The sequence below is a fragment of the Syngnathus scovelli genome, chromosome 8, assembly GCF_024217435.2.
Source record: "Syngnathus scovelli strain Florida chromosome 8, RoL_Ssco_1.2, whole genome shotgun sequence".
In the NCBI taxonomy this organism is placed as follows: Eukaryota; Metazoa; Chordata; class Actinopteri; order Syngnathiformes; family Syngnathidae; genus Syngnathus; species Syngnathus scovelli.
The window spans coordinates 17,140,521-17,168,421 of record NC_090854.1 but is presented as its reverse complement, the minus strand read 5'-3'; the positions used below and the strand labels follow the sequence as shown (position 1 = coordinate 17,168,421).

The 27,901-nt window shown below is 47.0% G+C and overlaps 4 protein-coding genes across 6 annotated transcripts; all 4 read left to right on the top strand.

Moving 5' to 3' along the window:
* Positions 1–241: 241 nt before the first annotated feature.
* On the top strand, positions 242–5,691 carry hcn5 (hyperpolarization activated cyclic nucleotide-gated potassium channel 5). Of its 2 annotated transcripts, XM_049728500.2 has the most exons (10): positions 249–1,300; positions 1,820–2,006; positions 2,520–2,624; positions 2,689–2,826; positions 2,914–3,075; positions 3,146–3,239; positions 3,328–3,455; positions 3,534–3,680; positions 3,768–4,005; positions 4,770–5,691. In XM_049728500.2, the coding sequence occupies exons 1-10, from the start codon at positions 1,068–1,070 to the stop codon at positions 4,934–4,936; spliced, it is 1,599 nt and encodes a 532-aa protein (XP_049584457.1). In that variant the 5' UTR covers positions 249–1,067; the 3' UTR covers positions 4,937–5,691. The 2 variants fall into 2 exon arrangements, with proteins under 2 accessions (XP_049584458.1, XP_049584457.1); XM_049728501.2 differs by lacking the exon at positions 4,770–5,691 and having other exon boundaries at positions 242–1,300; positions 3,146–3,249; positions 3,768–3,998.
* Positions 5,692–6,139: 448 nt separating this feature from the next.
* On the top strand, positions 6,140–9,473 carry ska3 (spindle and kinetochore associated complex subunit 3). Of its 2 annotated transcripts, none has more exons than XM_049727051.1 (11): positions 6,140–6,400; positions 6,514–6,575; positions 6,889–7,060; positions 7,279–7,654; positions 7,755–7,813; positions 7,922–8,121; positions 8,188–8,313; positions 8,425–8,553; positions 8,641–8,690; positions 8,782–8,903; positions 9,040–9,473. In XM_049727051.1, exons 1-11 carry the CDS (start codon positions 6,286–6,288, stop codon positions 9,198–9,200), a joined length of 1,572 nt encoding a protein of 523 aa, XP_049583008.1. In that variant the 5' UTR covers positions 6,140–6,285; the 3' UTR covers positions 9,201–9,473. The 2 variants fall into 2 exon arrangements, with proteins under 2 accessions (XP_049583008.1, XP_049583007.1); XM_049727050.1 differs by having other exon boundaries at positions 7,919–8,121.
* A 2,342-nt stretch (positions 9,474–11,815) lies between these two features.
* Positions 11,816–16,338, top strand: LOC125973183 (uncharacterized). Its single transcript, XM_068651545.1, has 3 exons — positions 11,816–12,832; positions 13,301–15,478; positions 15,691–16,338. The coding sequence occupies exons 1-2, from the start codon at positions 12,655–12,657 to the stop codon at positions 14,563–14,565; spliced, it is 1,443 nt and encodes a 480-aa protein (XP_068507646.1). The 5' UTR covers positions 11,816–12,654; the 3' UTR covers positions 14,566–15,478; positions 15,691–16,338.
* Positions 16,339–16,600: 262 nt separating this feature from the next.
* On the top strand, positions 16,601–27,647 carry lats2 (large tumor suppressor kinase 2). Its single transcript, XM_049727049.2, has 9 exons — positions 16,601–16,828; positions 18,146–18,740; positions 21,329–21,461; positions 21,580–23,138; positions 23,674–23,901; positions 23,978–24,332; positions 24,509–24,691; positions 24,777–24,883; positions 24,959–27,647. The coding sequence occupies exons 2-9, from the start codon at positions 18,384–18,386 to the stop codon at positions 25,460–25,462; spliced, it is 3,426 nt and encodes a 1,141-aa protein (XP_049583006.1). The 5' UTR covers positions 16,601–16,828; positions 18,146–18,383; the 3' UTR covers positions 25,463–27,647.
* The last annotated feature ends 254 nt before the right edge of the window (positions 27,648–27,901 follow it).

Genomic DNA, 27,901 nt, shown 5'->3' with positions numbered 1-27,901 from the left:
AGAAGCCACACTGAGCTGCTGCAGAGTGCTCAGGTAACGAAAAAGGATTTCATTACATCTTACGTCGAATAGATGGAGGGAACGTAATGTCCCAGACTGCACTCGCTGCTCCACAAACAAGGTTCACACACGCACAACAGTAATACACACAAGATACAGACTTGCACAAAAAAAATTTCAATACAATATGGCTTGTAGTCGCACAAACATAGAAAAGTGAGAACACGCGCACACAGCCCATCCATCCATCCATCCATCCATCCATCCATCCATCCATCCATCCATCCATCCATCCATCCATCCATCCATCCATCCATCCATCCATCCATCCATCCATCCATCCATCCATCCATCCATCCATCCATCCATCCATCCATCCATCCATCCATCCATCCATCCATCCATCCATCCATCCATCCATCAATCATATGCACACCGGACGCTCGAGGATGAGTGACAACTAGACTTTAGCCTCTTGGCATGATTCACAGAGGACGAAAGTCACATCTTGAATAGTTGATGAGTGCAGAGAGAAAGGGAAGAAGAGTCGGAGGGGAGGAGCAGAAATAGAGAGAGAGAGAGATGAGGAAGAGGGATGGATGAGAGAGGCCGAGAGGGAGGGATGAGGGTGGGTATCATCCTGCCTCCACGCCGCTTCATTAAGGTTGAGCTCTTCATCGGAAAAGTAGCAGGCAGGGAAAAAGAAGAACGGGAAGAATACAAAGAAGATTAGGGGCATATTTTTAAAAAACACTTTTTAAAACATAGACATTGCCTCGGAAGAACTGGAATACAATGCAAAGAACTAGAACAAGAAAGGGAATAAGAATATAAAGTAGAGGAACAACAAGGAATAAGAACAAGAGGAACATTAAGAACTGGAAGAAGAGAATACCGACAAGAAGTCAAAGAAGACAAAGAACTGGACGAAAAAGAACAACGACGAGACAAACTTCAAGAGGAGGAAGACAAGAACTTGAAGAACAACAAGAAGCAGAAGAATAAAATCAACTCCAACAAGAAGTACAAGTCTGGAAGAATAGCTGGAGTCGAGTCGGGATGGTCCGATGAGGCGAGCGTTTCGTGCCACGGCGGCCATGCAGAGACTGAGGGCTCGGGGAACGACGGCAGCGGCGGCGGCGGGATGCGAGAGGGCGCCCTGCGGGTGGCGGGCGCTGCTCTTGCCTCAGCAGAACCGCCAATCTCTCTACATGTACGGAAGCGAGGTGGCCGTGGAGAAGGAGTGCATCCGCCAGCTGCAGAGCGGTGTCTTCGTCATCCATCCCTTCAGCCTCATGAGGTACACGTTTGTTTACATTTGCATCTTCATACGCTGTCGTGAAAAGAAGTTAACCGCACCTTAAAATATTAAAACATGGCACCTCCATTATCAACATTGTGTCACGCAAGTGTAAAAAGAAGTCAACGTGGGCCGACTCATTTTCACCTGCCGCAATTCCCATTTGTAGCAAAAAATGTGCTGACTGAGCAGGCAGAGATTTTCAGCTATTAATAAATGTGAGGTGTTAATAATAGCCTGGTGCGAGGGGGGACATTCAGGAACACTGTAGGACACCCGTTCCGGGAAGAAAGCATCGGACGAACATGATTCCGCCGCAGAATCAGTTTTAATCAAGTAAGGTGATCACACACAGTCATCTGAGCCTTGTAACAGAGACACGCACAGTGTGTGTGTTTGTGTTTAACTCATTCACTGCCAACCCAGTAAATATCTTTGACGTCTATAACCGTTAATGGTATTGAATGAGTTAACACAGCCTTTGACGAGTCAAGTTTGATGATGCTCCGCCTCCCACAGGAGCTACTACATCATGGGCATGATGGCCATCACCTTCCTCAACTTGATCGGCATCCCCATGGAGATCGCCTTCCTGGACGGCACCAGCGGGCTAGCCTGGGAAGGCTTTAACGTCTTCTCAGACACGCTCTTCCTCATCGACGTGGCACTCAATTTCCGCATGGGCATCATCAGCGAGAACGGAGAGGTGGACCATCTTTATAATGTGTCTCATTCAAGTTAAATGAGATCCATTAGCTTGGGTTGGAGAGTGCCTCCATCGTTGAGAAGGTCATACAATGAAGTTCTCGCTCAAGCATGCGAGTGAGTCGTGAGAACGCGGCAGAGTGCAGATGGGACTCCGGTGATTGGCCGGCCGGATGTGACAAAAGGTGAAAATCCGGATTAGCGGCTTTCACGTCACTGAGGCTGATGATCTCAGTGACCGGGCTTGTTAATCTGTGTTACCGAGTCAGGTGACAGATGAGAAGGCCGGGACAAACATCAGGATTACAGATGCTCCACAGCAGCCATTCTCAATCGCTGGGTTAGGAAGCAAATGAAAACAAAGCTCATTGGTGCTAATATTGATCTATCCATTTATCCAAAGCACGATTGAATTATTATTAATGATTAAATTATTCGCTGATGCCAAAGATGACGCAAAAAAAGTGTATCGTGAAGCTTCAATGCATAACTTTCTCCGTCCGCCAATCTTTAGGAAGCCATCCTAGACATCAAGCGGATCCGAGTGTGCTACCTGAGGACGTGGTTCATCCCCGACGTCATCGCTGCCTTTCCCATCGGCTACATCCTCCTCTTTGCGGTGATCAGAAGCACCATTCTAATCATGAAGACGTCAGAAGATAAGAGTGTGCCGTTGTGTTTAGGATTTACATTACCACAGTGATGACAACCCCTCCAAGACCACCAGGATGATGAGGATCCTCATGTTTGTACGTATCCTCAGCCTCATACGACTGGCACGGGTGTCCAGGCTGGTGCGCTTCTTCAACGAGGTGGAGAAAGTGAGTTGACTTTGTGAGGAATAGAATTTAAAATAATCCTTCCAAAAGTTCTTAGCTGTTGGTTAACGTTCCTGACCTGTTCTTCAGGTTTCCAACGCAAACTTAGAAGTGGTCCGCCTGTTCTTCCGCATCCTCTCCCTGTTCATGATGATCTTCTTGCTGTGCCACTGGAACGGTTGCATCCAGTACTTTGTGCCCATGCTGGAGGAGTTCCCCACCGACTGCTGGGTCCGTAAGGAGAACCTGATGGTACGTTCCATCTCACACAGTACACCTGAAGCATTTGTCAAACCTCAGGCTTTCAAACCATGTGTTCTAGAATGCCACAGTCATCGTGAAGTACTCTTGGGGGGTCTTCCGAGCTCTCTCGCAGATGATCGCGCTGTCTTATGGATCCATGGATGCTCCCACCAGTGCGTGCATGTAAAGCTCACCAAAATAACACTCAGTGGTCCTTCAAAGATTTTTGGTATTTGTAGGAACTTGTTGGTGGTGTTGTAGATTACGTGGAGATGTGGATCGTGATGGTGAGCATGGTGTCCGGGTGCCTGATGTACACGGTGCTGGTGGCCAACGCCACCGCCATGATCGCCAACATCGACCCCGCCGCCAAGGAGTACAAGAGCAAGGTACACCACGTTGAAACCGCTAAAGATGCAGATGTGGATAGAGAAACAAAAACTGCTTGTCTGGATCTGTCGTCACAGATGAGCCGCTTGGAGCACTACATGGCCTTCATGAAACTCCCGCCAGAGCTGCAATTGCGCATCACCAACTACTACCAGGCACGCTACGGAGGGAAATGGTTCGACGAGAAGGAGGTCATGCACACCGTGTCGTCTGCCTTGAGGGAGGTAACAGCAAAAAAGCCGTTTCCGACCCATGATTACATGATCAGCAGAACATCTGCTGATTTTCTCTTTGGAATTGTTTTGCCTTAGCAAATCCTGACAGTGATGTGCAGCCGCCTGCTCAGGAACATGCCGTTGTTCCGGAACAAAGACGAGAATGTGCTCATTAGCATGGTGCACAGGCTGGACTACGAGGTGTTCCAGGAGGGCGACGTTATCATCCGGGAGAACGCGCCGGGAGACCGCATGTTTTTCATAGACCACGGTCAGGTGCTGGAGGAGAACGACGACTTTCACAGGGAGCTCTGCGACGGAGATTTCTTTGGAGGTACGATTAGATCTTACACAGCGACAAGAAAGATGCAAAAACTGCTACAGCTAAAATAACACATGCGTCAACAGAAGAACAAATAAAAAAAAAAGCTCCCTCCTGCACACAATAATCCAGATAGTTAGATAACGTTTTTTTCTGCAAGGGTTGAATTTGTGTGTCATGTCGTGTGAAACAAATCTTTCCATCAGCATCTGCCCGCCGCTTCAAATTGTTTCCAGTAAAATTCTGTAATAATCCTCAAACACAACTGTGATATAAGAAAGGGAACACCAGGTTTTCATGGATTATCCTCCCCAGTGCCATCCATCCATCCATCCATCCATCCATCCATCCATCCATCCATCCATCCATCCATCCATCCATCCATCCATCCATCCATCCATCCATCCATCCATCCATCCATCCATCCATCCATCCATCCATCCATCCATCCATCCATCCATCCATCCATCCATCCATCCATCCATCCATCAAATATACAGAGACTGTACTCCGAAATTTGCCTTACGCAAGCGGCCATGATGTGAGCATCTTTTAAACACAAAGTAAACACTGCAACCTCTCCAGTTAGGGGGATTTATTTAATTCTCAGCCTTTAAGTCCATCTCATAGCTTAGCGGGCTTTCCACATTGGGGGGGGGGGCTGTTTTTTTTAATTCCTCTAACTTGGAATTAATTGTCAGTTCTGCTTGCCTGTAAGTCTTTGTTCATCCACCGCGACACTGCCTCTTACATGTGTGCATGTGCGTGTTGAGCAGAGGCTTGCGTGCTGACCAGAGGCAAACATCTGGCCACGGTGAAGGCGCTGACCGACTGCCAGTGTTTCAGTCTGTCCTGGGACGACTTTCAGGAGGTGCTGCAGGCCTACCCGGACCTACGCAAGGATTTGGACAAGCTGGTGGAGCTGGATGCGGGATTTGCATGAGGAAATAGACATTTCAGACTTGGGGTGGGCAAACTTTTGTGCTCAAGGGCTGCATTTTCTTTTATTTTTAAACCGGCAGATGGGACAGCTCATTCATAGATGAAGCTTGAATTCTATAAATATTTATATATTTGATCATTCTTATGCTATACAGAATTTGCACATCATTTAATGATGCAAAAGTAAAAGTGTTTATTTGGACAATAAAAGTTAGAATGTAAAATAGATTGGTACATTGATTTACAAACGTCCCCATTTTTTTGAGCTGTCATATTAAAAAAGACAGCCAGGCCGGCCGGATTTTGCTCACCCCTGTTTTGGAGGCATCCCTCCTTTTAGTCATCACAGCAATAATAATCAATAAAGAGCATCAAATGATCTCTGTTGTTCCTATGTGAATATTGCTGTCTGCGAAATCTGCACAGATGGCACAAGCTATTTTTGGTGAAAGTAATTAAATAAATAAAAGTAAGTACAAAAACAGTCTGGACACTGTCCGCATTTCAAGGTGCTGTAGTGTAGTTATCCAATGAATTGCTTAATAACACGTGGCATGGACTCTTAAGAAATGTAGAGTAATGTGGGTTGTATTAATATTATTGTCATAATATTATTGTTATTTGATTGAATAAAATGTATACTTATTAATTATTCAGGGCACTAAGGCAACCCTCAAGAAATCAATACCTACATTTGGTGATAATTTCTACACGTTTGTCTTTTTACCTTTGTAATAAATCTTTTAAATTGGAAAAGGACTTTTTGGCCGCTCCAATTTCTATACAGCTATAATATCGTACTGTTTAATTGCTTTGCATATATAATTCTCATTGTCCATACAATATAAATACTATAATACAATTTAATTTACTTTTATAATTACTATATGAATATGTTATACGTTTTTGAGTTTGAGAAACAAAAAGTATATTTCTGCTAAAAGGAAATCTGTAACATTTTAATAAAAAAAAGAATATGATTTCAAGACACAAAGGCGTTTATTTTCTATAATGTCAAACATTTTGGAGAAATTACTTATGGATTTTTGAAGTAGGTAGCATTTTAAATTAATTCCACCAAAATTGTTATTATTATTCATTATAGCATTTTTAGCATACATTTTTAGACACTACGTTGGCTCCAACATGAGCGTTCGTACATGTAGGAATCTGTCGCTAGAGAGCGCTATCGCAACAAAAAAAAAAAGATTTCAAGAAGCGAAGAAGAAGTCAAAGTTCCGGGTCGGAGGCAACGGCGCCAAAAGCGAAACAACATCCACATTACCAACGCCATAATTGAGCGGTTGGAGTCGTTTGTCTCCTATTAATGTGATTGTTAGCGCTTTGAAAATGGACCCCGAGTCGGAGTTTTTCGCCAAGTTGAAGAAGTTGTGCCGAACGCTGGAAACGGAGACGGCCCGTCTCCAGAAAACTTTCGAAAATCGTCACGACAGCCCAGACAGCGGTTAGTCAATTTGACAGCAACATTCCTGATACATCTTTATATGTTAAACAATGAAGTCAACAGCATAAATGATCTTTTATTTTATTTTTTGATATTTCTCCTGCTCACCCTAGAAGTGGCAGCGAAAGCCATGAGAGCCTATCACGACTTGAACTGTGAGGTGTTGGGCATCAAGGTGAGGAGCATAACAAACAAAAGTACTCCACAAATGATGGCTTTTTAGTCATACTCTTTTTTTAACCTTACATTCTTCTTTAAAAATATATTAGCACTTCTTTTCCAACGAGTTATTTTTACCATTGCTGAATAAAAAATAAAAAGAATAAACATATGAAGTTTCCATAGCAACAGGTGGCGCATCAGGCAGTGCGGTGAATTACATTGCATTGGTTGTGTTTAAAAATGATCATTTATAATTGAAAGATGTAACCTTTCTTGACTCTTTTTTTACATGGCACAAAGGAGTACGAAGTTTTTGTGGGTTGCAGGGTCAGCTGCAGGATGAGCTGAGAAAGCACAATGCGCGCAAGACAAACGTGGACACCTTCATCCACGCCTGCAGGGCCGTGCAGAGCAACATTGCCCACGACGTGTGTGCGCTCACGGAACACTTTGAAAATTACGGATACCAAGCTCCCACAGATGCTCACGTGCCTAACGGTAAGTAATAATAACAGATTTTTATATGACAGTATTATTTTAGTATTAAAATATATTTATATTACATTATTTTATTTCTTTAGGTTTCATTATTTGTCATTATTTCATGTGAACATTCTCACCCTCCACACTTTCAAAAAAAATAAATTATCCTTATACTTACATATTAAACCAGACTTTCTTTAATTGTTGTTCACCTCTACCATTGGGGAACAAAGAGTCGGCTGCGAACGAGCCTGAAAAAGACGATGGCGAAGATGATGTGGAGGATGTGGTGGCAGAGGAATGCAGCGGGCCGCTAATGTCGCCTCAGGCAGCGGCGCCTCCCAGCCACGACGGCCCCATGCGCACCCCCAAGTTGTCCGACTTCGGCCTGAGCAAGCTGGATCTCCGCCGGACCTTTTCCAAGAGCGTTGAGGAGCCCACCATGCCTGAGCTGAGCCTCCCCTGCCTGGACGTTTCCGCGCTGCCTCCACCCACGCCCACGTGCGTGCTGCGCATGGATGAGGATGAGGTGCGCATGCCGCAAATGGAAGACTTTGGTTTCTCCGAAATCACCATGGATCTTTTCAAGAAGATGAGCGATGACATAAGGTACAATAAAAAAGCTTAACGTGGACAGGACATATGTCTCTACAATCTCTAACCATTTTAAAAAAAAAAAATTTTTTTTTTTTTACGTGTTCCTCTGCAGCCCAGCGCAGGACCTCGTAAAACCACCAGTCCCCTCTGTGTATGAAAGTTTGCAAGAAGGTAAGCAAGAGTCCGTCACAGTGATCACTAGCCTTGCTGTTGTTACTTTGGCCAAAACATTTAAAGACTATTATAAAATAATTAGGCTTGTCTGTCTGTCACTAGTAGAAAGTTTGAAGATTCCTGAGCCACCTGCGTTCTCCACGCTGGAGTTCAAGATCCCAAAAACAAACGGCTGTCATTCAGCGTCACCTCCGCGATTTGTGTTTGACGCCCAATCTCCAAGCGGTGCCGTCCATCTGCCTGACACCCCCGAAATGCCGGTCTTTAAAACTCCCGCTTTCAAACGTCTACTCAGCAGCAAAAAGGTAGCCCAAATTGATGGTGACGCCGTCACACCGGTGCCGTTCGTTTCAGATCGGTTTGTCTTGCAGCTCGAGCCCACGGTCGCCAAAAGGCTGGACTCCATACCGTTTCTCGAGACGCCTTGCAGCGCTTCCGTCCCGGACCGAAAGGCGTGGGAATACGACGTGCCCGAATTGCAGATCCCGGGCATGCAGGTGCTTCAAGGCAAAATGATGGAGATGAGAAATATGGGCCAAGTCATTTGTTAGGACTGCCTGTGCGTTTTGTCAAATAGTGTAGAATCATTTGGGTCTTTCCTTCTACAGGAGTGCGCGGACTTGGACGGAGCCACAGAGGACTTCCACCTCAGCCCCCCTCGAGCTACAAGGGACAGCTATGAGATTGGCACCCCCGAGTTTCCCCATCTGAGCTCCGTCACGCAGGACATCTGCAAAGTACGCCCTTGTCTGAGCAGCGCGTCGCTCTCACTGTCAGCTGTCGGCGCGTCTCGTCTTTTCAAGTGTCCCGTTTTATTTTTGTAGCTCGTGTTGGAGTCTCAGAAGCCGCTGAGAAAGCCACAACACAATCGCAGGTAACTGTCAAGTTTCAAACCGGCTGCCGTTAAGAGCATGCCAACATTTTAATTCCATGATGATGAGCAGTGCGCACTTGCGTTTTCACAGATGTGTGAATGCCGTGTCTGAGCAAGAGTTTCAAAGCTTGCCGGCGTTTTTGAAGCAGATTACATTGAACGACCTCAACCAGGCGGTCCATCACATCAATGAGTACTTGCTCCAGTGTCCAGGTCGGTTTACATTCTGTGTTAGCCATCTTGAAAAAGAGTATGACAAAAGGTGAAGAAAAAAAGTAACGCACGTTACCCTTGTGAGCCTTGAAAAATAATGAATTCCAGGCCTTAAATATGACATTTGCGCTTCCAGGGGAGGACACGCGGGAGTTTAGGATGGAGGAGCTGAAGAGGATCACAAAAATGGGCATCAAGGCACCCGTCTACATGCTGTGCTTGAGTGAGCTGAGGAGGCTCCAGCACGTGGAAGGAGCGCGGAACAACGCCATCTACACGCTCAACCTACGCAGCTGAGTCTTGCTTTGGCCGCAAGTGACACTTACACACACACACTTTTTCATCCACAAGATCAGCCTGAGCATTTGGATTTATAGAATGTGCTCCACTTGCCAGTATTGGTTCAGATTTTTAAATTGACATTGTTATTCCTTATTCATTTTTATTTGGAATTTGAATTCCAACCGGATTCGGGGGAGGCAGAGCTGTCGGAACCTCCGCTAGTACGGTTTGATCTACGAACGCAGAGTTGGTGCAACTTCCCTTGATTAAAAAACACGCATGACAAAACAGCTGGTCTCTCGACAGAAGCTACATGAATGCAAGAACCCTCGTGAAGCTTTTGTTTAATTCAAAATAGTGCAAACATCACGAGCCCTCGTTGGGAATAATGGTGAGTATGGAAGAGAGAACATTGACCCGGATTTCCCCCAAATGGAGGCAAACTGGTAAATGTCATCTGGCCCGTCCTGTCGGCCGTTTTTTTTTCAGTCATTAGAGCAGAATTGGGCGGATTTTAAAATCCACTGCTATTGGTTGCTTCCACGCCGGCCTGAAGCGTCTCGCAGGCATCGTCCTATCCCATAAATGCTGACATTGAAGGCTGCTCCCCATCTTGCTTTGCGTCGTCTGTCTCATCCTCTTCCTGGCCCCAAGCAAAATTTGCGTTCTCACTTTTCATGTTGACTGGCAAAGGCAGGCCCATTTTGGTGTCCTTGTAGCTGTCAAGATGAGTAATCAAAGCATCCAGTAGCGTGTTGGAGAATTTCTTCATGGCAGCGTTGAAGTACTCCTCCAGGATCAGCGGGGCTTTTTTTTGCTGAGTCTCATCCCCCGAATCTTTGTGCAGAACCATTTCCTCGAATGATGATTCTCTGCTTAGTTCCTCTTGGGATGGCGGGCTCTGTAATTTTGACGGTGTGCTGCCGCTTTCTGTCACGAAATCGTCTTCCACACAATCCTGATCGACGAGGTCCTTGTCCTTTGTGGCAGAAGCTTGGCGGTCGGGAATGCTCTCGGGTGCTTCGAGCGTTTGGTCTGGGGATAAGGATCCATCAGCGCTGTTTTGATCTTCAGTCAAGTCGTCCCTACAAGGGGAAATCAGTGCAGGTGACATAGCGGCTTCTTGTGGTCTTGATGACAGTGGGCTCAAGAACTTGGCCACGCTGATGTCACTCTCGCTGTTAACTCCTTCACAGTCTAATCCCTCACTAGTGACCATCAAGTCTGGTGTGCCATCTCTGTGCTGCTCTGTTGGACTCAAAGATTTGGGTGTAGTTACCTTCTGTTCAATGTCTTCCAACCGCTCCTGTCCGGGGGATTTGGATAGCCTGTCTTTATCTTCCACAAGGTCCATGGCCTGGTCAGCTAAGATCAGGACTGTCGTCTCATCTTTGTCCTGCTGCTCTGCTGGCGATGATCTGGAGGAATCGAATTGTTCGTCTTGCACCGCATCTAAATCTCCACATGGTTTGTACCCCGAGTCCTCCTCGTCTTGAAGATAGAACGCCTCGCAAGCGTCTGCCTTCTCTTCCGCATTCTGTTCCTTCAGCAGTGACGGACTCAATTTTGACCCCGCGTCCAAACAGGGTGAGGTGGGGGAAAACCTGTCCTGTTCTGATTGCTCTTGGGTGCAATCAAAACCCAATTCGGGTTCCTGGATGGCAAAACCAGACTCAAGCGCAGGGCTTAAATTCTTGCACAAATCGGAACCAGACTCAAGTTCTGGGTTTATGTCTTTGTCTAAAAAAAACGCATCCTGACAAGGAGAGGAGCTCAATTCTTCTGGCGTGCCTCCAGACCTCTGTGGAGAGGCATTTAAGGATTTGGATGCCGTATCTTGTTCATTTTCTAGTGCCGCAAGCTCCAGATTTCCTTGAGGGGACATAAGGAGTGGTGTCCCAGCGCCCTCTGCATCACTCCACACGGATGTGTCCTCGGAAACTTTGACACTCAACTCATTCTGCGATGGCTTTCCGGTGGGATCGACGCACAAAACAATGTTACCGTCTTTTGAATCACTGAAGCGGTCTACGTGACGGACTAATCCCTGGTAGATGGTAATGGAGGCTTTTCTTATCGCCTCCTGGATGTCTGCATTTAAGTGAATTACGTTGGGGGAGGACATTCGAGAACCAACGTCATTTTCCATCGAGGGCTTCCGTTTTTGTCCCTCAGATGATCTGGAATAGTTTGACCCCAGTCGTTCCAGTACAATACCGCCGTTGTCCTCTTGGCACAGTTCTTGACTGGCCGAGCTCCATTTGGCCCCGATGGTAGCACCGATGTCGTCGTCCGAGCACGTCGTGCTGGGACTGACCGCGTCGGAGCAGCTCCCGGTCCTCGAGGCCCTGGACATCAGATCCGTTTGTAAGGTCTCCCTCGCGATGGGAGACCTTTCTCCATTCTCTGGGCCCTCGTCACTAAAGTTCAGCCCGTCCAGGAGCCCGGAGAGGAGCATGTTGGTAAAGTCGCTGGCGTCGGAAAAAAACGGATTGGAATTCGGATCCATTGCCCTCTTTCACTCAAGATCTTGTCTCAAAGTTTCGTATACTCGTAGAGTAAAACAGAAACATGTGCAAATAAATTTGCTGACGGCGACCCCGACGACAGGTTTTGGTTTGCCAAACATCCAGCCCCATCGCAACTCACCTGTACAACTTTATGACTCCAGACATCTATCCTTCGATGACGTGACGCCCACCTTTATGATTTACCTCATGTAACCTTAGATGACCGCAGTTCAGTCAACATGACTCCGAAAATAGATTCACGTCCAGTGAACCAAGGCCCTATGACTTGAAACATCAGCGTTGGAGGAATAGCATCATGCTGACATCACTCCCACAATCGCGTGACCGAGAATTTGGTGACAGCAGGTACAGTTAAGTCATTTACTATTTTGGGTGTTGTGAAAATGAAAAAGTCAACAGAACAGAGTGGCTGATCTCTGCAGTGGAAGTTGCAAAAAAAATCTACCACAAATTGTCCTTGCAGATAAAAGTTAAAAGTGATTCTTTGCGTAGGAATGGGTTGAGTTTGTTAAGGTTAACCTTGTTTCAACACTACATACTGATGCAACAATAAAAATAACAAAATAATCACATACTCAACTGAGTTGTGATTTTTTTTTTTTTTTTGGGACACAGCTGTTGAATCTTTTATGTTAAAAATTGATGGATGTATACATGGTGGCCTTTTACAACTATGTTTATATGATTTTGCAAACCCAGTTTACAGAATTTGATATCGTTTGTTTTGTTTTGTAATTTCGTTTGCCCTCATGGTGGTTATCAAAAGTTGTTACGTCGGCTGACGTCATGGCGTAAGGAGTAACGTCGCTCCTCCCCCTCCTGGCTCCCGCTAGTTGGCCACCATTTTGGGAGTCAAAACAGTACCAGCATCAGCTAGCGCGTTAGGCTCGGCTAGACCACGATAGCCGAGCCCGACGCTCCTCTCTGGTGGCCTGGCTATGGTTCACACGTGTGTGGTGGCAGGCTGTAGGAACCGCAGGACGCCGGGCACCGGCCTGTCCTTCTATCGCTTCCCGCGGGACCCCGAGAGGAAGCAGCGGTGGATCGCGGCCGTCAACCGCCAGGGCTGGGCGCCCAACGACGGCAGCCGCTTGTGCAGCACTCACTTCATATCCGGTATTACTTTAATTTGAACTGCCAGTGTTTTTTTTTTTATTTTTTATTTTTTTTATAGGCTGTATATTTACAGCTTTTTTGCTATGTTTGACCTCTTATAAACTGTGTTCATTTACTTTGGTCAACTGTCCCAATCACGGTCACGCCACCCAAGAAGACATGCTCAGTTACTGTCATACTTAATGATTTTATGTATATAAGTGCTTTTCTATACAAAAATCAATCTTACATATGTCAGCACTTAGAAATTGTGTTTAGCACATCTACCTCACTTTTTGGGTGCTCATTGCCCCTTGCATGATCAACCAAACAGGCAAATACGATAATAATAATATTTGGGAGAAAATTTGAGATAGTAAAGTTTCCATTATTACAGTACTAGAACTATTTTCTTCTCACGTCACAACCATGTTTTATCTGATAAAACATTATCCAAGTTTTTCCTGCATCTGTTCTCATCACATGCAGGTAAACAAGTCAAGAACCCTCGTTCGCCGGACTATGTTCCTTCCGTGTTCACGCCCATTTCCCCTGAGATGAAGGAGCCCAGTCCACCCGAAGTCCCAGACAAGCAGGAAGCCCGTGTGGAGGCGGCCAATGCTCTGCTCTTCCTGCAGCGTCAGGGCGGGTCCGGAGCAGATGAGCCTGGTTCAATCGAGGCCAAAGTCGAGGGCAGCGTGTCGTCTTTCACGGATGATGATGATGATGACGACGACGAGTCTCTGAGTGACGACAATGACAACACGCTTGCACAAACGTCCGTGAACTTTGACAATGTACTCAAAACACTCAGGCGGGAGAATCGAGCGCTGCGCGAGTCTGTGGAGAAGATGTCCCTGTCGGAGAACTCTCTTCGGAATGACGCCGAAAAGGTCAAATTCTACACGGGCCTGCCGAACTTCTTTGTGCTGGAGACGGTCATGCTACTGCTGGCACCGCACATGGATGCTATCAGGAACGCCAAGCTGTCCAAATTCCAGCAGCTTTTGCTAACGCTCATGCGTCTCCGCCTAGACCTGCGCAACCAGGACTTGGCCTATCGCTTCGGCATCAAAGTGGGCACGGTGGTCCGGACTGTGCATCACGTGGTCAACATCATGTCTTCCACCCTGGTGCCCACCGCCGTCTTCTGGCCCTCTCGAGCCGAGCTGCGCAAGAACCTGCCCGCGGCCCTGCGCTCCTCCTGCCCGGACTGCGCCGTCATCGTGGACTGCTTCACCGTGCCTTGCGAGGGCCCGGTTGCCCGGGACAACGAGCAAGGTGCGGCGGTGGCGGGCGGCGACGTCTTGAACTATTTGATTGGTGTGGCACCGCAGGGCGTGGTCACCTTTGTTTCCAAGGGAGTCCTGGGAAACTTCAGTCCTCGGACCTTGGCGGAGAGTTCGGGATTTCTCTGCAAGCTGCTCCCGGGCGACGTGGTTTTGGCCAGCCGGGATCTGGACATCGGCGATGCTGTGGCCGCTCGCGGGGCTCGCTTTGGCATCGCCGCTCACTTTCAAGACGACCAGAGTCAGGGAGCAAAGGTCTCGCCGCTTGACACAGTAGGTGTGCAAGCTCACGTGGAGAAGGTGGTGTCCATAGTGAGGCGGAGGTACGCCATGCTCACCGGCCCTGTGGAGAAGCCATTTGCCGCGGCTCCGGAGCGCACCTCCAACCTTTCTACCTTTGACAAGATTGTGCAAGTAGCTTGTGCCTTAAACAACTTGTGCATCTCTGCTGCGCCTCTGGAGTGACGCTGTTCCTTTTTTCATTGTTGTTGAAACTTTGTCTAGCGCACTCTTGGTACCCTTTAGTCCGTCGCATTTGAAGTCTGTGGTTTTCTCAGAACGGGAGCAACTCGTCATTTACAAACTGACAATCTGAGCTTACTTCCTGGCTGACAAGGTTCTGGCGAGAGATTCGGACATTGCAATTGTGATCTGGTTCGAGTTTGTATCCCGCCGGCTGCAATGAAAATATTCAGGATGTGTAGACCAGAGACGGTGGGCCCGTTCCCCAACTTGCTTGTGCCTTCAACAGCTTACGTTTTTTGTGCTGCGCCTTTCAAGTACCTTGTAACACCTCAGCATGGTTCATTTGAACCGGACTCTGGTGTGGAACCTGTCGATGGTCTTGGCTCAGTTTGGTCGTGGCACGAAACCTGTCTGACCTTGACCCGATCTAATATGTTGATTTGTCTTACCAAACGTGTCTTCTGTTTAGCTTTAGTGCAGTTTCAAACCGTCCTGTTTACATTCTCATGAGAAAAGAGGGTGATGACACCCTGCTTGCTTTGCTGTAGGGGGACTCGGACCAGAACCATAGTAAGCAAACTAGAAATGGTTCTCAGTACCACAGTGAAGAACTCTAGCAAACTTGTTAGCGTCCCTAATGTAGCAAAGTGGTACAAGAAGCTTTTTGGGGGGGGCACTTGAGTCATAATGCTCACCCATTTAAAGGGGAACTAAACCCAAGATGTCAGCTGTCGCGTACCAAAATCTACTAAATATTTATTTTGAAAAATATATCGTACTTGCATATAGGGGCTGCCATTTCTTTTCTCATAATTGAGAACTTGTGAACTTGCTGCCTCAGCTAGTAAGATGTACACAGCATTGAATGATTAAATCCATCGCTCTCAACAATCTGTCAGTTCAATATTAAGATGCTGCCGCAGTTTTCAATGTTACCTCCAGTCTGCAGCTGATAAATTATATGTTGATTATTTTATTTGCTTTCATATTCCCCAAATGCAATATTAATCGGAGTACCGGGTCAAGTGCTGCCACATAGAATCGATTCTTGCTTTAAGTTGGGGAGAGGGGTTAGTTCCCCTTTAAAACAGTCTTTTCTTGTTTTGTAGTGCACATTTATGTAAGTAGACTACTGTTTTTCAGGTAAAGTCTCAGCTCCAGTGTTGGACCTGTACCAGATTAATGTAGTTTATAAAGTCCAGTGTGCCTTGAGTGTCTGTAGGATGCTTAAAACGAGAAGTTATTTTGTAAACTTCTAAGCCAGCTGTGGCTCTCAATGAAGCCCCGAATAACTGCACGCATTCATCCTTGGGGGGAAAAAGTAACGGGACCGTTTTTGAGACGGAGTTTTGGCGTCATCTAGTGGCTCATATTAATATTGCAGAGCACGTTTGCTTTGTTTTTGACAGTTTTCTGGATGTATCTAAGCAATCAGGTTTCTGTTTAGACTTTCCGAATTGATCATGTGTTTCATTTGTTGTCGTTTATTGAGTTAATTCCTGCACATTGAACCTTTACAGTCGACATCAATGTTTGTGTGTATTTAGTCTTCCTCGGGGCACATTAGATGCTAAATTTGCTGTGTTACGTCTCCTTTTGACAATGAAGTCTTTGAATTAAACACACTAATAGCCATGTCGTAAAGCTATATATTTTTTTATATATTGACTGATGTGTTGAATGCTGGAAATACTTGCATGTTCATATATTTACATTGTTCTCTTGTATGCGTCAACTCCCTACGAATAGTAATAAATACTGCAACAGTGATAAGGATCTATTACTTGGTGGCTTAAAACTTTGCACCTCTTTTGCGTACTTAATTGTTAAGGAATAGGTGAATGCGAGTATGCGGGCGTCCGTTATACCATAAACATGGAACCACAGCGACAGAAAGGAGTGAAATGTCACTTTTTGTCAGGCCTCTCACTTTGTACTGAAATGTTTGTGCTCGAATGTTTTACATTTCCATTTATCCACAGGTATTTTAGTGGAGCATTTTGCCTCACACAGACGATCTTTGCACAGTCCCGCTGTGACGCGCGTCGGTGTGGTCACGTGACCTGTGGAATGTTAACAATGCAGCGAGTGTCCAACTTTTTTTTTTCTTTTGACTTTCAGCCTGTTGAAGAAAATGGAGGCTGCTACCATCACTTCTTGTCCTTCTTCCCCCTTTTGTCCCTTCTGAGCCCGATCAAGAGCTCCAAAAGCCCGTCGAGGACTTCTAAACAAGCAGATTTAATCGCTCCTTTTCCATCACATGGTAGGTGGACTGTACTTTTTGGGGAGGGGGTGGGGGGTACTGGCGTTGCCAGTGGTGGGCTTCTCTACCAAAAAAATTTACAAAATGGCGATTTCGCGCTGCTTAGAAGAAAAATGTTACTCTTAATTCTGCTTTTAAGAGGCAAACCGAGCGACGTGAAAGTGAATCGAACTGGAGTTTCCACATTTTCCACCGTCCTGGGTGAAGGGGCCGGGGGTGGGGGGCTGCTAGTTAGCAACCTAGCTTACCCTGTTGTTTTTAGTCTCTCTTGGAAAAAAAGGTAATTGTGAACTTTTAATTACTTGGTATCGTTGTTGCTAACTTGGCTTGTCAGTGGGGCTAAAATACTGGTTTGTGTTTCGAATATATATTTGTGGGTGCCTTCAGGGGCACACTGTGTTGTCAGTGTCACTTTTGTACCCTGACACATGCACGTTCCCTTTTTTAGACGTGGAAAGGTGCAAAAACTACCTAGTGGTCCTTCCAGTTTTCTTTATTACAGTCCATTGTGTCCGTTTTTTGGGGTGTCCCTCAATGATCTGTTTTTTAAACACTTGATATTTTAGAAAAAAATATTTTTTCTCAACCTGGAAAACCCAAAAGCAAAGAAAATGTATTCATTTTCATATTCAGTGATTTTCAATTACAGGAATGAAAACTTTGCTATTCTGCCTTAATCATTTCAAGTGCATGAGAAAGTCTGGAAGCTATTGGGATAAATAGTGGTCTACCTCAATGTATTTCTAATTAACTAATAATGGAAACAACAAAATCACACTACTTGATACAGGGAAAATTGACTTTTAAGCCCCTTGCCTTTGGTTCAGTATATGTATATATATATATATATTTTTTTTTTTCTAATAGGTTTGCGCACGGTCCGTAGTTGAGGGCTTGGTATGTATTGCAGACTATTTCAGATCAGTGTGTTAATATTTCGAGCGGCAATGTTCAGCTGCTCATCATTCCTATTTCCATAGCAGACAAATTTTGGGTGTTTATTTCAGGGTGGACAAAGAATAGATGTTCCCAGTGATTAAATGTGGTGGGAACAGATGTGAGAAAGTCCCCTGAGACGGAAGGACCCGGTACTGCGGCTCATTGAAAACTGTAAATGCCATTTGTAATGGTTGTCAATTATACTTGAACACAAACATGAAATAAACACACAGATTTGTTCCATAAAGGGGGTGGGTGTCATTCTTCAAAATGGCCCAAAGCAATAGAGGCAACCAAGGAGGATATGGGTGAAGCTTTTCAAGGCACTCTGGTGTGTTACGATTGACTAACTCCTTACCGTCCTGCTTCCTTCCACAGGAGCAAATTGGCAGCGGCATGATTTGGCTCAGCTGCACCCTTGCGAGTGGCTGCCATTCCTGGAATAAGATGGAACCCGAGCCTTGAAAGCCACACCATGGTGCGCCTGTAGAACCCCTGCCGCTACCTCGAGTCCTCAGACAAACAAACAAGGGAGACCAATCTCGGATCCACGACAGGAGAGCCTTTATTATCTCTTTAGGTCAGCCACCAAGGCCGGGAAGACTGACCCGCGGCCATGAGGCCCAAGACGTTCCCGGCGGCGCCCTACGTGGGCAACACACGCCAGAGGCTCCAGGAGATCAAGGAGGGCCTGAAGCAGCCGGCCAAGCTGGTGAGCCAGGCCCTGCACGGGGGCAGCCAGCGGGCCGAGGGTTCCGGCCGCCCCGCCGACTGCAAGGGTGGCAAGGACGCGTCCGGTCGGCAGCAGCCCGTGCGGCCGCAGCAGAAGTTCAACAATTACCAGAGCGCCTTGCGGGAGATTCGCAAGTCGCTCATGCCCTTCGCCAATGAATCGGGACCCGGGTCTGGCCACCCTGCCGGCGAGGTCAACCGGCAGATGCTGCACGAGCTCGTCAACGCCGGTTGTGACCAGGTGAGACGCCCGCCACGATGTCCTTACTTTCATTTAGATGTGGGACGATAAATAGAAAGAAAAGTGCTAGCCGCTAGTTTATGAGAAGGTATTGGAGAGCCACTTCATTATTATGATTATACAATGGAGGCCATTTCCTGGCCCCGTGTGTGCTGCTGTCGCCATTGTCAAAGCAGGAAGTCGACATTCAATGGCAGCAGGGCGGATCAGTTCCTCGTCGTCGCCACCAGCGCCGAAGCCGTCCCCTCCCCCTGACCCGTACTCGTGACTCCCTTCTCTATGCAACAACCACAGCTTCATATAGAACAGTGTATATACAGTAGAACTAAATATCAACAGAACCGAGTACACGCTGCCACCTTGAGACAGCGTTGTTGAAACGGGACATTTGTAGTGTGTGGTGTGTAGTATGTGTTTTGTGTGTTTGTGTTGTGTCGGGTAACTTTTCTTTCCCCGTGTGTGGTTCTTTTGTGTCTTTTTAGTTCAGTGTGTGTGTAGTTTTGTAACGCGTGTGTATTGCTGTAAAGTGTGCGTCTTATCATCTCTTGTCGTCTTTTCCTCGCCGGACTTCTCCAGCTGCAAATTAGCCCGCAATGTGGATGGTTGCATAACCACTGAGGAGGAAATGTTTTAGAGGGGGAGCGAGGGGGGAGGACGGTGGGAGCGGTATGCCACGCATTGACAGCACATGAAAAACTCGCTGTGTGTGTCTTTTGCGTAATGTGTGGCTTTGGAACTTGGAACTGTAAACAAAAAGTGTGTCATCTAAAGAGCAATTTGATTTAGGTGTGTGTGTGTGTGTTTACGTGCGTGTGTGTGGTGGAGGTCCTGCATATGGAATCCCCGTCGGTGGTGTTTATGCAACAACCACAGGATGTGACTTATTGGTGTTTATTGTTTGCGTGTTCATAGTATACGCTGGAAGTTGACGGCCTCTTTGACCAGTAGGGGGAAAATATGTGAACTTGGCATGTTTTGATGGGGACGTGACTTATGTGACATTCACATCGGGACTGCGCAGATCACAAATATGTGGAATTCCTGCTTCCTAGTCGGGAGAACATCTGTCGCCACGGCAACAGACCGTCAATCTCGATAGCATAATTTCACGCGTCTTTGAGCATCTTCACATCATCGTCCTGGTAATTGTTACTAATATTTTGGCAATTGAGGGTTAAATAGCGAACACTGTGCGTTGTGCCAGCAGTCAATACAAACACAGTCACATCAGCTGATCCCCAACGAGTGTGTTGCCAGGGCAACAGTGTTTACCAAACTGTACGCATCTAAAATGAAGTTGAATTTGTTGATTCTCAGAAATTTGAATCGGTCTTGTTTTGACCAGACTTGTGTGCGTGTGCGTGCGTTGAGCATTACAAGGAGACGACACAAGCGCAAATATCTCACTTTCAATTCCGCGGCCAGGTGGGAAATTCCTTGGAAGTTGAAAGCAGCTGACAAAAATAGTTGCAATTGTTTCATAAAATAACACAAATTTTGTTTTCTCCTGCTTACCAGGACTTGTCAGATTCTTGGAAAAATGGCCCCGACAGCTGACAAAGTCAACATTTCTAACATTTTCCCCTTGGATGACTAAATACCGTCACGCTTCTGCCCGAGTGAGAATGTCATTGTGGGATGGGGGAGCAAAATTCCAGGAAACTTTCAAGTTGAGAACTTCATGGAAATCGCTCCATCCATCTATTGAGAGCACCCTCGGGTTTCTTCCCATGAATTCCCTACAGAAACGTTTCCAATTGTAAATATCTCCTGAATTTCCCATCTCATCGAAATGGAGGTTCTAGCAACATATTTTTCTAAAAAGAAAGCAGACGTGAATATTTTGGGTGGTGCATTTAATAGCAGGAAACTCCCGTTAGTGCAGCGTTGGCTGCCTCACCGGAATCTGTTGGGTGGCTCTGCGGGCTTCCTTTTTTTCGCCCCTTCTCCTTGGACTTATCAGATCTGGAATGTGCTTATAAAAATGTGGCATAAAGCTTGAGTCCGCATTATCTCCATGTCATCCAGGAATGACGGTCAAATCCAGACGTAAATGCGAAAATCGAGGCCGAGCGTAATCCAGTTAAAGGGCGATGTTTTTCCCGCCCCGGTGACGGACCTCGCCCCTCGGCGCCGCACAGCTGTGACGACCGTTGCACATGTGCCATAACAAAGCTTATCGCCAACGATCATTGTGTGCATTCCGCTTTTTGCGTTTTCCTGAGACAGACAGATCCGCGCTTGACCTACATTAAAAGAGAAGAAAAATGACTCCCAAACCACAAATTACGTGTCTCGGCTTTAGCTGTTTGACCCACTTGTGGTGTTTGTGTGTTTCCTGGACCATCTGTTGCTATTACATGCTGATTTAAGGAGTTCTCGCATTGAGACAGGAATGTTTTTATCGGTTCCCAAACAATCCAGAACCTTCTGTGCTCTGGAAGTTGTATTGAACGGTGACTATGATGTAAATATGCAAGTGTGTCCACAGAAGTGAATCGGTCTAAATAGTAGAAAGTGTTGAGGATGGATGGATGGACGTGAAGGGTCGCCGTGGAGGTCCTCACGTTCTAGTTTGTGCTCCACAGGAAATGGCCGTCCGGGCACTGAAGCAAACGGGAAGCAGGAACATCGAAGCGGCTCTGGAGTTCATTAGTAAGATGAGCTACCTGGACCCCCGCAATGAGCTCATTGTGCGTGTTATCAAGCAGACTTCACCAGGTATGCACTTGTGACTTTGGGGGTCGCGTTCTACATCGTAACTGCTCCCATTTATCGTGTTGCAATTGCAAGTGGAAAGTGTTAAACGTACATTTGTGATTGTTTGTTGCAATGTTAGGAAAAGTTGGCATGCCTCCCTCAATGGACCACCGCCCGCCACTGGAAGCCTCGGGCGAGGCCGCGGGTGCCATGCCCCCATACCACCCCATGTACGAGGGTGTGGCCGGGTACGGTCCGGAAGGCGAGATGCCCAGACCCTACATGAGCGCTCCCCCCGTCATGAACTACATGATGCCGCCCACTGGAGCAGCACAGGGTCCCCCCATGGGGAACCCAATGGGTCGACCGCCCAGCATGGGTAACTATCCGCCAGTGATGGCCCCTCAGTCTAACCCGGCTAACACCATGTACGCCCCGGGGGCCCAGCAGAAAGGCTATCCCGCTAGTATGGAGCAGCACGGGCCCATAATGACCTACAATGTCCCTGGTCAACCGCTGCCTCCCGGGGCCCCGGTGCCAGGCCCCCACTATGACTATGGCCACCCCAGGCCTCACTTGATGGAACCCGCAGGCTATGGAGTCAAGAGAACTGCCTCCTTTCAAAACAAGATGGCGCCACCCCCCATGGCGCCCCCAGACAATTACGTCAACATGCAAGCTAAAGGGCCCCTGGGCCAGAACGTGCCAGGAGGAGGTGCAGGGGGCTACCCTGCCAATCTGTACCTGGCCTCCCACACCCACCCACGTCAGGCGAGCCCCACCTCCCATCAGGTCCACATGATGTCCCGTTCCCCGGGCGGGGTGCCAGCTCTGGGCCCTGACTTTTCCGATCTGCCCCAGAGCTTGATGACGCCTTCCAGGGCGAGCCTCAACATGGACTTGTACGAGCACCACTGGGCGGGGCCGCCGGGTCCCGAAGGCGCCCCCCAAGCCAGACAGCCCCAACCTCAAGGGCCGTTCAGGGGTGAGGTCCGTGTGCCCAGCAGGGCCAATTCCTTCAACAGCCGCTCAGCTGTCTCCAACGGCGTTCGGCCGCCCATGAGCGCGCCCCCGGATCCTTCCTTGGGTCCTCCCAACACCATCACAGCCGTCACATCTCCACCCATTCAGCAACCAGTCAAGAGCATTCGGGTGATGAGACCGGAACCCAAGACGGCAGTGGGACCTTGCCATCCCAGCTGGATGGCGGCCCAAGCCCAGGAAATGACAGAACCGCTGGCTTACATGCCCGAGGAGACCTACACCCTGGAGCACCCCCAGGAACCCCGCTGCCCACCGCCACCTTACCCCAAGAATCTCATCATGTCACCGGGTGAGACCGCGGCCCTGGAGGTGGCGGGAGCCATGGGTGGGGCTCAGGATCACAGTAGCCCCGCTTCGAGAAGCACACACAGCGGCAGCGGCGGTAGCGGAACCACGGACGACGGATCGCAGCATATTAAGGAGAAGACAAAAGGCGGCAAGGCTGAGAAAACGGTCAAAGACAAGAAGCAGATCCAGACGTCGCCCGTGCCGGTGAGGAAAAACGGTCGTGATGAGGAGAAGCGCGAGTCCCGGATCAAGGCCTACTCACCCTTCGCCTTCAAGTTCTACATGGAGCAGCACATCGAGAACGTCATGAAGACGTACCAGCAGAAGCTCAACCGTAGGCTGCAGCTGGAACAGGAAATGTCCAAGGTAAAGGGAACATGTCTAATCTGAAGTTTATGAGTGGTTCGAGGCCGACCATGTGTGATTGAAAAAAGGGGCGCTTTTATCATATTAAAAGTCACACAAACGCTTCAAGCTTTGACATCACACATAGCAGACATTCTGAACGTCCATATCCACCGGGGATGTTTTTGACAAGACAAACACTGTGATGGTTTGGTTGCCCAAAGTAAGATTTGTCCGCGGCAAAGTCCTTAGCAGATAATCTACGCCTTGAAATCTGGAGAATTCTCCCCCGGGGAGTTTGTTTTAGACAACGAGATCTTTATCGCAATAGTGAGCATACCATGACTTCGACCTCTGCCCTTTTAAACTCCTCCTGAGGCGTTTTTTTCGGGTCAAGCAGAGTGTTGTCACCATACCAAAACTTGAATCTTTTGTTTAGTCTTAAACGATTCCATCAGAGCGTAGTGGTACCAAAACATGACGGATCGGCTCATTTTTTTTATGGATGGAGTCGACTTCTGAGCGTTTCTCGACGTTTCCTCTTCCTGTTTGCCAGGCCGGCCTATCCGAGGCCGAGCAGGGCCAGATGAGGAAAATGCTCAACCAGAAGGAATCCAACTACAACCGGCTGCGGCGCGCCAAGATGGACAAGTCCATGTTCGTCAAAATCAAGACGCTGGGCATCGGCGCCTTTGGTGAGGTGTGCCTCACGCGCAAAGTGGACACGTGCGCCTTGTACGCCATGAAGACTCTGCGTAAGAAAGACGTCCTCAACAGGAACCAGGTGACCTCTCGTACTGTTGATCAATTGTTTGCTGTTGTGTTGGTCTCATGTCAACTGTTTCGGTCTCAATTCTAAGGTGGCCCACGTGAAGGCCGAGCGCGACATCCTGGCCGAGGCGGACAACGAGTGGGTGGTGCGCCTCTACTACTCCTTCCAAGACCGTGACAGCCTGTACTTTGTCATGGACTACATCCCCGGCGGCGACATGATGAGCCTGCTGATCCGCATGGGCGTCTTCCCCGAGCCGCTGGCGTGCTTCTACGTGGCCGAGCTGACGCTGGCCATCGAGAGCGTCCACAAGATGGGCTTCATCCATCGCGACATCAAGCCCGACAATATCCTCATCGACCTAGACGGGCATATCAAGCTGACGGACTTTGGCTTGTGCACTGGCTTCCGCTGGACCCACAACTCCAAGTACTACCAGAAAGGTGAGGTCCTCCCAAATGAGGAAAGCAGAAGTTTGCAAATGTCTTATTTTGATTCGATCCAAAGCTAATCAGTCTGTTAACAGCTGTGGGACTCACTTGAAACGTGAAACCGTTTTGACTTTTGACCTTGTGCATATGCAGTCACTTACTTAACCCCCCTGGCCCCATTCCACCAGGGAGCCATGCGAGACAGGACAGCATGGAGCCCAGCGACTTCTGGGACGATGTGTCCAACTGCCGCTGCGGCGACCGGCTGATGACGCTGGAGCAGCGGGCCAATCGGCAACACCAGCGCTGCCTGGCTCACTCTCTGGTGGGCACGCCCAACTACATCGCCCCTGAGGTGCTGCTGCGCAAAGGTGGGACCGCCGAAAACCAAGTACCCATCTCGTCGGGTAACGGCAACCGAGGCGCCAATTGATAGATTCTTCTGTGTGTTTTCAGGTTACACCCAACTGTGTGACTGGTGGAGCGTCGGCGTGATCTTGTTTGAGATGTTGGTGGGGCAGCCGCCCTTCCTGGCACCCACTCCCACAGAGACTCAAATTAAGGTTTCGGATAACATTAAGATTCAGACATAGCGCAGGTCAGGATCGTCTCTAAATTATCATCTGACTTACGTGCAGGTCATCAACTGGGAGAGTACGCTACAGGTGCCCGCCCAAGTCAAGCTGAGTCCCGAAGCCGTGGACATCATCGGGCGCCTCTGCTGTTCGGCTCAAGACCGCCTGGGCGCCAATGGCGCTGGAGAGATCAAGACGCACCCCTTCTTCAGCAAGGTGGACTTCTCCAGCAACCTTCGCCAACAGCCTGCCCCCTACAGACCCAAGATCGCACACCCCATGGACACGTCCAACTTTGACCCGGTGGAGGAGGAGGGCGGGCCCGGGGCCTGGAACGACAGCGGGGACAGCACCCGGGCCCTGGACGCCCTGTGCTCGCCACACGGCAAGCACCCAGAGCACGCCTTCTACGAGTTCACCTTCCGCAGGTTCTTCGACGACAACGGCTGCCCCTTTCGCTACCCCAAGCCTTTGGAGGCCGCAGAGGGGCCGCCCGGCCCCGAGGAAGAGGACGAGGACGAAGACGACGAGGAAGCAGGGGAAGGATGCGAGCCGGTCTACGTTTAGATCACCCGTCACTGATGGACTACCCTGGGACTGACGCCTTCCTCGCAAGGGACCAAGAAAGTTCTACCGCTTGACGAATGTCCGGTAAGAATGTCAAAATGTCGGGAGTCCCTTTCTTCCATTCCTTCCTTTTGTCTTGCATGACTGAATCACTCCAAAGTGTCTTTTACAAAGTGTTTTTTTTAACACTGAAATATCACATGTGAAGAGGGAGTGGGCTAAGTTCAACAGGAAGGTTGTGTGCGAAAGCTGGACTGAACCAAAGTGACTCAAAAGGGGCCGACTCAGTTTTCCGACTTTGAAATCTCACTTTACTTTATTATAATTTTATCCATTTTTGCCTGCATTGAAATTTCACAGAAAGAGTCCATTTTGATTTTTTTTTTAAAAAAAACAAAAAAACGCAATTGTACAAGTTTTTCTTTGAATACACGGAAAATCGTAAAACATACAACGTTGACATTTTCAGGCCTCTTGAAAATTCCCCGCAGGAAAAAAATGCAGCCAAACACATGCGTATGACTTAAGTGCAATACAATGTGTGTCCCTTAAACACTTAATATTCATTTGAAAGTATTACAAAGTGCCATGTACAAACATATCGCTTTATCTACAATGTATACACTTGCAGTATATACGTTATACTGTATGTGTGTGTGTGTGTGTTTCACTTACAACATGCTGCTTATTCGTATTATTTACCTGTTTTAATCATTACCTGTTTTATCACGGCTTAAAAGTGATGATGATGATGATGATGAATGTGGAACGTCGATGGCCAGGCCTTCCCCGTCCTACGTCGGGGCGGGTCCCTGAACGCAGCACGGCCAAGCGCTCGGAGAGGTGGATTTATGGCAAGTTTGAGGAGAATGAAATGCTTTTTCTTTTTTGGGGATGTGGCACAAAAGTTTGTTCTTGGGATTGAGCAAACCTTGTGAGGTTTATCCCCAACATCACAAGTTTTGAGTGCGATAGCCCAATATGATCAAGGAGTCGAAAGGCTACCCTATCTAGATAATTAGGAGAAACTAGAAATTCTCAAAATCAAAATATGATACAAATAAAGTTGAGATTGTGAAAATGAAGTCACAAATTATGTGAATACTGGTCAGGTGTCATTTTACAAGCAAAGAAAAGCTCTTTTACTAATCATTAGAACTTTACTGTCATAGTACTACGACTATCTTTGTAATACCTCAACTGAATTCTTGACTTTATGGAACTTAACGACTTTGTCGAAAGATTACAACTTCATTCATGTAACAGTACAACTTTCCAACTAATTTCTGGTAATTCTACACGTTTTGCAAAGCCGGGTCAAGTGCTACGGTTTTATCCCAATTTTAACGTTTTAAGAATGATGGTTGACAATCTGCAGAAGCAATCGAACTTCCTCATCAGTATTCCAGTGTCTTCACTAATCCCTCACTTATGACTGGCAAGATGATGTGGTGTGTCCATGTTACTTATTTTATAAAAATATCATGTACTTGCGAAAGCATTTTTTTTTCTTGTTGTCTGCAAACTATCAAATGTGGCTGAGGCAATCCCGACACCTCTGATTTCAGTTTGGTTTTTGTTTTGTTTTTCTCAATGGGGGAGTGCCCCCTTTTTGTGGCCTTTCATATTTGTTGTTACTGCACTTGTTCTTGTGTTCTTTTTTGACTGTTGGAGGAGCAGAAAGCAAAACTATATATCTTTGTTTAAAAACAAAAAAACATACACACCAATTTTCCCTTATCGCGATCCCCCAAAACATTTGGGGGAACAAAGTTTGATGTTCTGACCCTTTAAAAGGACAACAAAAAGCTTTAAACAAGTGAGTATTTTCTTTAGGGTTACAAAGTGATGACTGACAATCGTTGACTGTTTTTTTTTTTTTTTTTTTATGTATGTAATGTATGTATTTGTACCCCCCAAGGAGCATATGTAATGTATATTAATCGTGAATTTATATTTATACAGATATACATATTTTTTTGTATCTTTCCCACCTCCCTACTTCACCTTCCTTTCTTTCCCACTGTGCTAATGTCCAAAATTCTATGCAGTATTATTATTATTATTACTATCAAGGTGACTTTTTTTCTTTTCTACATTCATGTATGAACTGAGATTTTGTCAATGCCGTTGTCTGTTTTGTTTGTGTCCAATGTAATGTAGAAATTAAATTAACCCATGTGGACTCCTGTCTGCTTCTTGTTATGCACACACTCATCAGTATATCCAATATTTTATATTAAAATTGGATACTATGTAAAAAACAATCTTAGTGAAAACATAATCACTTAATAGACGTACTACAAAATTATTATGATTTATACATAACCTAAAATGATAAAGAAGTGTATACTGTATATTTACTTGGCAGTTGTTTGTCAAGTGGCGTTTTGGTAGAGAGAATAGTTGCAGTTTTATGAGTTTTTAAAAAATAATAGT